This window comes from Lactuca virosa, chromosome 8 (genome assembly GCF_052849685.1).
Source record: "Lactuca virosa cultivar CGN04683 chromosome 8, Lactuca_virosa_CGN04683_v6, whole genome shotgun sequence".
Classification (NCBI taxonomy): domain Eukaryota; kingdom Viridiplantae; phylum Streptophyta; class Magnoliopsida; order Asterales; family Asteraceae; genus Lactuca; species Lactuca virosa.
Window position 1 is genome coordinate 38370198 of NC_136433.1, and position 9594 is coordinate 38379791.

The 9594-nt window shown below is 34.3% G+C and overlaps 2 protein-coding genes and 1 long non-coding RNA gene across 4 annotated transcripts; 1 reads left to right on the forward strand and 2 right to left on the reverse strand.

Annotated features, from left to right (window-relative positions):
* Positions 1 to 745: 745 nt before the first annotated feature.
* LOC145133547 (uncharacterized) lies at positions 746 to 2635 on the forward strand. 2 transcript variants are annotated; one of them, XR_013718612.1, is made up of 5 exons: positions 746 to 1081; positions 1578 to 1663; positions 1771 to 1817; positions 2324 to 2378; positions 2539 to 2635. It is a non-coding gene; the product is annotated as an uncharacterized LOC145133547 (long non-coding RNA). The 2 variants fall into 2 exon arrangements; XR_013718611.1 differs by lacking the exon at positions 2539 to 2635 and having other exon boundaries at positions 752 to 1081; positions 2324 to 2523.
* A 733-nt stretch (positions 2636 to 3368) lies between these two features.
* On the reverse strand, positions 3369 to 5044 carry LOC145132170 (uncharacterized). The gene is made up of 2 exons (XM_079066865.1): positions 4639 to 5044; positions 3369 to 3963 (listed from the first exon to the last, which is right to left on the reverse strand). The coding sequence occupies exons 1-2, from the start codon at positions 5038 to 5040 to the stop codon at positions 3490 to 3492; spliced, it is 876 nt and encodes a 291-aa protein (XP_078922991.1). The 5' UTR covers positions 5041 to 5044; the 3' UTR covers positions 3369 to 3489.
* Positions 5045 to 6340: 1296 nt separating this feature from the next.
* Positions 6341 to 8371, reverse strand: LOC145132169 (uncharacterized). The gene has a single exon (XM_079066864.1). The coding sequence runs from the start codon at positions 8334 to 8336 to the stop codon at positions 6549 to 6551; it is 1788 nt and encodes a 595-aa protein (XP_078922990.1). The 5' UTR covers positions 8337 to 8371; the 3' UTR covers positions 6341 to 6548.
* Between the last annotated feature and the right edge of the window lie 1223 nt (positions 8372 to 9594).

Consider the following 9594-nt stretch of genomic DNA (forward strand, 5'->3'; position numbering starts at 1 on the left):
TATCAATAGTCATCGTCATCATCATCATCATCCTCATCGTCATCATTTATGCATCAATTTGTTGTTGTTTATGTTTTGTTTTAAGTTTAATCAGGATTACACTTAAATGGGGGAGGTTTGTTGGTGATTTTATATCATCATTATTTAAGTGTAATTTGATTAAAATTGTTGACCAAAAGTGATCTTGTTGAATATTGAACAAGTTAGGATGGTGTAAGAGTGCACTTGTTCAAGTTTTTCAAGATTTAAAGTACATTTTTATTTAGAGGAGAAGCCCCTAAACGAACGGGGGTCCGGGAGCAGCGCCCCTGGCGGGGTCCAAAGGGCAGAGCCCCTGGCTGGGATCGAGCTGAGAGGTCAGCGCGAATTTTTTTTTATTTGGACTATGTTGCTATATTAAAAATGCATCAAAAATCCAATTTTAGAAAGTTGACCCTTTTTAGAAAGTTTACTGTTCGTGTGTTAAATATGTAAGAAAATTTATCAAAAAAAAAAAAATTTAAGACTCGAATAATAATAATAATAATAATAATATTAATAATAATAATAATAAAACGGTAGACGAAGTGGTTAAAAGTTTTAGTGGACCAAAAGGGTATGGATGAGGCATTCCCAGCCCAGTGGTAAAGCTGATGGTTAAGTATGTAATGTACCCAAGTTCGAGTCCCTCTACCTCCGTTTTTTTTAATTTTTTTTTGGCCTTTTTCAGTTTCCCGGTTTTTTTTTTTTAATTGTTTTTGGCCTTTTTAAGTTTAGGGTTTTATATTTGTTTGGCCGCCTGCGCTTCCATTTTAGCGGGATCCAAATCGAGACTCCGAATAATTCTTCTCGCTTCTTCTTCCTCCCTTCTGTCTTCTGTGTTCGTTACCCAAAAACCACCATCGACGTCTACCCATTTTAGAAAAGAAAAAAAAAAACACGCTGTGAGAAAAAGAAGGCGACGAGCGACCATCTCCCTCGTCGGCGGCCCTCTTTTCCGTCGATATTGCCGGCGCCGCCCGTCTCCGTCCAACTTTCCTTCTTCTCCGGCGCATCTGCTCTCCTCTCTCTCGGCCTCTTAGCTCGGTTCTTCCCCAAAAAGGTAAAACCCTAGTTTTTTTTTTTTGAAATTACTTCATATATACAATTTAGATGCCTTATTCAGTGATAATGTTGATATGTTTTGTTGAATGTGAGGTCGAATTTAAGGGTTTAGGTTAAATTTTGGTTGAATTTGATAAAATATTTGGTTAATTTCACCTCAACATGTGATAAAATATTTGGTTAATTTCACCACTCACAGTTACTTTATCCCTAATACAGATAACCAAAACAAGCAACCAATATTATTGATCACATTGTAGATGTAATTAGTATTGTATATTAATGGGTTTAACCGTCTAATACAGGGATTAATTAATCTAAATATGACAGATAGTGGTTAAATGGAGGATTTCTTAGTGGTACATCCTGATATACTCTGTTTCATCATGTATGGTCATGTATGGTCTTTAGTATTTCTACCAACCATTAATGAGCTAAGATGCTTATCATATTGATTTATAACTTGAAAAGAGAATATTTCATGATGTATTCAGATCTGAAATCAAGGCGTGACAGATATAGTTGCCAACCTACAAAAGAAGATGTTAAAAGATGCTTCATGTTAGAATTCGACAGATCTGTGAGTATTGGTTGATGTTTCTTCTTAAAGATAGTGAGAAAATAAACAACTTTAACTTGAAAATCCTTAACATCAATTTAATAATGATCTCACTAATTGTGTTTCAGGCTTTTATAATTGCATCAACTACAACAGAGGAGGAGATGCTAAGCTGGTAAGAATCCGTGTCCTTTTTTCATAATCATGAAAAGAGATTTATTTGTTTAGCTCTACATATGAAATTGACGAGGAAGGGAATTTTGACCCGTATTTATGCTCTTATGGTGCTACAATAGTTTTTCCTTTTTATTTTTGCTCTCAATCCCATATATCGCCTTTCTTTTATGGCATATTTGTTATGATGGAATGAAATCACAAAGAAATGGAACTGATAAGTGATAACTCACTAAGTGCAACAGGGGAATACTTGTCTCTTATTCACTAACCTTATCTTCAACCTCATAAATTTAATACAATTCACATTACAAGATTTTTTACATCTTGTTATTCTGATTAGGAATCATGAAATAGTTCTGGAAGCTCAATCACCCTACTAATCTTTGAATCACCATGTTCGGCTTATGAAATTCAAATAAGTCAAAATTTTGTTTTATACATTTGTGTATCTACCATTACATGCCACCTAAGAAGGCAACATTAAAGTGTGTTCTAATTTTGCAGGACCATGGTCTCTCAACTGGTGAAGCAAGAACAAATAGAAATTATTGTTGCCAAGGTGAATTAACTTAGGAATTTATATAACATTCTTATGCAATTCCTTTTAAGGTGTATATGTTTTGGTTTTCTAAGTGGCATATTTTGAATTTTAAGATTTGAAATATTTATAGATCAACTTTTTATAATTTACTTCATATCCTTTACTTGTAATTGTTTAGGCAAAAGAAATTCATCCGTCTTACTGATAACATTGTGCAGCTTGGATACGAGATGTGTATTCATTTACTGTATTTGATTTTCCACTTTTTTCTTTGAGGGAAACATTTTGAAGATATGTTATTTGGGACAAATGTGTTATTGAATGTGGGACAAATGTGAATTGAATTTGGTATTTGACAAAAAATTGGAACTTTTTAAATTAATTTTTTTTTAAAAAATAAAGCGAGGTTAGCTACGGATTTCCGTAGCTATTAAGGTCCGTAGCTATTCCGTAGCTATTTGGATCCGTAGCTATTCTGTAGCTATTTAGTTCCGTAGCTATTCCGTAGCTATTTGAATCGTAGCTATTCCGTAGCTATTTAGCTTCGTAGCGATTCTGTAGGAATTCCGTAGTTATTTTTTTCTGTAGCTATGGTAGCTACGGAATTTTCCGTAGCTATTCCGTAGCTAATCCGTAGCTATAATTTAGCCACGGGCCATTATGCTACAACCATTTTTCCGTAGCAATTCCGTAGCTATCCGTTTATAGCTACGGATTGTGCTGTAGCTATTGATCAAGTTTTCTAGTAGTGTTCCATCTAAAATAGTTCCAGCTTGTCTTGTGTTTATGTTAGGTGATTTTTGGTGAATATACTTACATTTATGTCGATTAATAGGTTTATGGTGGTAAAATTGAATTTGATGGAGAGAAGGTTAAATATGTCATTTACTTGAATTCAGATAGGTAATTCAGTTTTTTTCTTTTTAAATTTAAAAAAAAAACAATCATTTTTATACAATATTATTTTGATACAAACATCATTTATCAATTCACTAATTAATCCATAGATGACTAATAATAATAATAATAATAATAATAATAATAATAAATAGACATAAGGTTTATATAGAAATAAACATGTCGCCCCAATATGCAAAACCGATCTTATATTCTTCTGGTAAGTAATTGCCTAAAAAATGTAAGGAATAAAAGCCTTAACATTCTTAGGGAACTTATCCCCGAACTTTGATAGGTACCATTCCCGGGTGGCGTAACTCCTCCCTGTCAAGTATGCAATTGTGCCCAAAGTGAAAGCAAACGCATACAACGTTTGTGAAATGCATGAAATCCCTACATACCCAAGAATTTCAAATAGATAGTGTGGGCATATGACCAAATCAAACAAACCTCCTTGCGGGATTTTGTACTCTTTTTCCCCATTCTTCCTCAGATTAGCGAGAAGATAATGGTGGTAGAAGTTTCCGATTATTCCGACTACAAACAACCCAGTTCCAATGTATTTTAGATCTACCAAAGGCTCGGGAAAGTCTTTGGATAGATATTGAGTATAAATCATTGTCGCCGTGGAAAAGGTATAACTCAATGAGATGATTATTGCCGATTCTAATAACATGGAACCACTATACTTGTGAAGAAAAAGGACCTACATCATGAAGTTGAAATACAATAAAAAACCAAACACGTTTATTCCATTAAAATTTCAATTGAATCGAGATCCAAACAAATAACATTTGTTTTTATCCTGCCCATCCATGGGAGCATCAATGTGATTTGTACATCCTCGGCCGTATCAGTAGGTGGGTGGACGATGGCCTAAGCCTCCAAATTTCTAGGGTCCATTAAGGCTTCCAAATTTCTAGGGTCCATTAAGGCTTCCAAATTTCTAGGGTCCATTTTTTTTTATGTATCTACATATATTATTATAAGAAAAAAGCATTTGGTATTAAGTCATCAAAAATGAAAAAAACGAGATTGTAGCCAAAATTGATGGAGAAGACGAAGAGATTCCAACAGATTCTTCGAGAATCTAAGCAATTAATCATTTTTTACTTAAAAATTATTATTAACGACCTATTTTTTATTTTGTCCCGAGCCTCAAATCGGTTTGAATCGGCCCTGTGTACATCAGACATATGTTGACATGTTAGGTGTCTGACAATGCCCATAATAAACTCAATCCACATTGGAACTAAAACTCTACTGTTGAGGCTCAAACCATTGATTGTTTCCTCAAAGATACCACCATCTAATTAAGTATTGTTATATGCGTCCCGGAAACAAAACACAACATATTTTAGGAGTCCAGTATTGGATGTACCTCAAGTACCCTTTTGAGGAAATGAGCGGTGAGAGCCGAAGCAAGCAACATGAATCTAAGATCTTGATCGTGAAACACCAGTAAAGAAGCCAAGCCCACGAGAAACGCGGGTGTATACGAAAAAAGCATACCGTTCCTACTTGATAACTTTGTATTATCCTCTTTCTTTACAACGCCTACGTTCAAGAATTTGGAATATTGCATATGCTTGCCTTTGATCTCCATGTACCCTGCACTCGATAACGACGTAAGGCCGATGACCGACATGGTGGAGACAAACAACGAAGGTGGTGGTGGAAACAAGAAGTTTAGCATAACGGAAGGAATTGCCATTTTGATTCTGTTTGTTTTTTTGAGCTTAATGTGGTGTATTATAGGTCGAGGTGTAATGGGGTCATTCATACAAGTAAATTAATATCAGTTGTACTAGTAGTTGGTGTCGTTTGCAACATGGATAAATGTGTGGTTGTGATTGTAAATCAACATTGAAAGGGATAAAGGGTTTGGAAAGTAAAAAAGAAAAATCCAGAACAAATCGTTTATTGTTTTACAATATTATTTTCGGCTATTACAAATAATTATTAAAAACCATAATTTGAATATATGGTACAAAATTTGTACTTTAGGACGTGTTTGATATGAAGTTTTTAAAATCTTACTTTTTAAGAAAAAAACTTGGAAGAAATGAAAAAAAAAATTCCGTTCGCTTTTAGTTTTTATTTTAAACAAAAAAAACTTTTAATTTAAAAGCTAATTCAAATAGTTTTTGAAATCTTTAGTTTTTAGTTTTTATATGATTTCACATTTAAATGCTAACAACTATTTTTTTAGAATACTTATTACACACAAATAAAAGTGACGGTTTCCAGCTTTAAACAACCATTCTTTTCTACCAAACTACCAGCTATTAGCTAGTTTGCCAAACAAGTCCCTGATTTATTTATTTAAAATTTAAAAATTAAAATAAGGTTTTCCTATCTGCATGGAGCTGATACTACTCACATGGGAAAGTAAAATAACTTAGAGCCACTATCAAACTTAAAGGTGACAGCGATCTCATTTCCTTAATTCCTTTCTAACATTTTTATGTTTTACAAAACTACCTTTGTTTAATATGACTTTTTGACTACCTTTAAGAGACCACGTAATACATATACAATGAGAATCCCCTCTAAGAAAATATATATTGAGGTTATTAAAATTATGATTTCGTAGGATTGAACCTTAGGTAAATCAATTCAGATCTTACTTAGATCGTTTTCCGATAAAATCACGGTAGAATCGTAGGATCGGATCGTAAATTCGTAGGATCATTACTATTTTTTTAAAAGAAAATTCTAATATTTTTTATCGGACTAATTATGTAAAAATTACCAATTTTGAATTGCTTATCATTAAATGATGTATTAGATATGTGATTTTTATGTTTTAAACTAACTTATTGTTAACTGAATGCTTAACCGGTGGATGAAAATGTATTTTTTATTTTTTTAAAATGATTTTGGTAGGAACTTACGATTTGATTCGATCTTACGATCACGATATTGTAAAACGGAAAACGACCATATATAAGATCCCGATTTTGACAACCTTGGTCTATACGACCTGTAATGAACTCTCTCACTTTCTTTTTCTTCCCTCCTCTCTTTTCATGCCCTTTTTAGTCATTTTACAATTATAAAGTTTTTTGTCACCACAAAGCTAATCCAAACACTTTTTAAAAACTTTTTAAAATATAACGTTTTAGGGTGATCAAAAGTCCAAAGTGTAAAAAAAGAAACAAAACACAAAGTAATAGCCTTCCACTGTCTTCAAATCCTTTAACCAGAAAAGTGAATGGAGGTCGAAGGATCATTAAAGTAGTTACCTTTGTATGGTTTACCCTCTTTTATACAGCTGTTTAATTATACTCAATTTTTTTTGAAGAAAATCTCAAGAGCTTTCTTACATGAATCATCTAATTCTAGCCTATGTGTAGTCAACAATTCAACCATCAAAGTCGATGTATACACATTTGCTGCAAAACCACAATCACGCATTCTTTCAAGCATTGAAATCGCCTTCACCATTTCTTTGTGCATTATAAATCCCTGAACTATTATATTATACGTAAAACCATCTGGAAAACAACCACTATCAATCATCTTTATAAGTAACTCATCTGCTTCATCAAGTTTACCCCTTTTACAAAGCCCATTCATCATAATATTATATGTCCTAACATTAGGTTTCAACCCTCTAGCAGAAAGTTCTGAAAACAATTTATTTGCAGCATCAAGTTTCCCATCTTTACACAAACCATCTATTAGGCAATTACAAGTGACTATATTAGGCATCAACCCAACATCATCAATCTTTGCAAACATCTCTAATGCCTCTTTTACTCTCTTATGTTTACACAAAGAATCCACCAATGTGCTATAAGTAACAATATTCGCTTTCAAACCACAAGTTTTCATCTCATCAAAAAGTATCATTGCATCCTTGAGTCTCCCATCATGACACAAACCACTTATAAGAGTACTATATGTTACAACATTAGGATCAATCCCATTTCTTGACATTTCCTTAAAGAGACTCAATGCTTCATCAAGTCTTTTACTTTTACAGTACCCATTAATTAAAGTATTATAACTTATAACACAAGGTGCACAATTATGTATCATCATGTGATCTACTAAATTTCTTGCATCGTCTACCCTGTCAACCAAACAATACACATCCATTAATGAATTGTAAGTTACAGTATCAGGTGATTCACCTTCTTTAATAATGGATGCAAACAGATTGTGTGCTTCTGTTGCTTTCCCTTCTTTACATAGTGCATCAACTAAGATGTTAAATGTTTGTACATCGCGTCGGATATTTTGAGCAAACATGTCCTCTAAAAGTCTTTTGGCTTTGTCCCATAATTCAGAGTTACACACGCCTTGAATCAAACAGTTGTAAGTTATGACATTGGGTGTTATTCCTCTTTCAATCATCTTATAGAAGAGTTTTAATGCATCGTTTACCTGTTCATCCTTGCAAAGACTATCTATGACTGTACTGTATGCAACAATGTCAGGCTTACAAACCCTAGATCTTTCCATCTTCTTGAGCAAGATCATGGCAGAAGAAGTGTTTCCCAGTTTACAAAGCCCATTAATTAACGTGTTATAAGTAACCACATTAGGTTCAAACCCATTCTTTACGATTTGGTCAAAAAAGCTGACTGCTTGATAGAGTTTACCATCATTGCATAGACCCCGGATCAACGTATTGAAAATTGGGCAGTTTGGTTCGTAACCCAGCTTCATAACATTCCCTAAAACCGAAAACCCGAAACGCACTCGATTTGAATGGCAAAAACAGTTTATTGCGATGTGGAACGTATATATATCAGGCTTCACCAAAGGGTTGAGACCTAACAGGCCTAATCGATGTATCATAGACATAGCAGTAGAATATCGCTTGAATTTGACGACAGTGGACATTAATCTGGTAAAGTTTTCAATTGAGGGAAGAGGTCGTCTTTGAAGCATTTTATCAAACACCGACAGTGCATCAGCTACAGCTAGGTCGCCTGAATGGGAACTATACTTTTTTGAACATCCTTCAAGATTTCTGGGAGAATCAGGACGACTCAAGTAAAATGCACAGCGGAAATGAAGACACTTGCTGAATTTGGAAGGGGCAACAGCAATCGTCTTCATCATCAGACACCAATAGAGCAGGTAATGCCCATATGCATTTCCGATGTGTTTTTGTAGAAATAATAATCCTGTTATAATAAATAAATAGTTTTATTTTTTTTATTTTATTTTATTTATTTATTTTTTTTTTTTTTGCGAAGTGTGAGTGTAATACAACTCCTCATTAATATTATGTCAGTGTCATATAGATATATTAGACAACTCATTTTAAAATTGAAATTTACATTTTCTAATTATATGTTAAAGACAAAATTGCAAAAATGGTCCCTGTGGTATGCATTTTTTTGGGGTTTTAGTCCAAACCACAACTTTTTTGGATTCGTAATCATTTTGGCCTAATTTGATCGTGGTTTTGGTCCCTCGAAAAACTAAAAAGACTAAAATGCCCTTCTTGTATATTTTTTATATATATATTTTTATATTTTTTCTATTTAATTTAATGTTTTATTATTAATAAACGTTGGGCCCCACCCACCCACCCACCCACCCTTTATATATATATTTTTATATTTTTTCTATTTAATTTAATGTTTTTGTTTTTGTTTTGTTTTTTTTTTGTTTCAGAAATGATTTGAAGAACAAACGATTCATATTCGATATTGTTCCACATGTTACTTGTGATTTCATCGCCCTTGACCCAATCATCACCGCCAGCTGCACTCTGTGATTCCCACCACCCACCACTGCTGGCAATTCGTAGCCACCACTGAACGCCTTCGTTCTCCATTTCCACTGGCATGTAACAGATCTGCAGCATCAGGAGGAGCAACTGTAGCCGATTACTATTAACGGTGTTTACACCTCTTAAACCACTATCGCTCCGAAAAGGGTGAACGGAACCCTCGCCGATGCCGATCAGAGATCCAAAACCGCGAAATTCGCAGTGGAGATTCTCGGGGAGGAGCTTCGAGCTGTGGAGGTGAGTGGTGGGGGAGATATTGAGAGAAGAGAACACACTACATACATCTTCATCCACATCGATTGAAGGAGGAAGAGAGCTTGCTATCTGATCCCGATCGTACCCCGATAAAACACCGGAATCGGTGAGAACCCCCGACGAAAATGACTGAAAAGTACCTTCGTTCTTGAGGAAGAAGACGAAGAGGAAGAGTTACTCCTTATTTCTTGGTTTTTTTCTTAAACAAAACACACTCCAGATTTTCAGATTTGTTCTTGAGGAAGAAGACGATCAGAGAAGAGAGAGAGAGAGAGAGAGAGAGAGAGAGAGAGAGAGAGAGAGAGAGAGAGAGAGAGAGAGAGA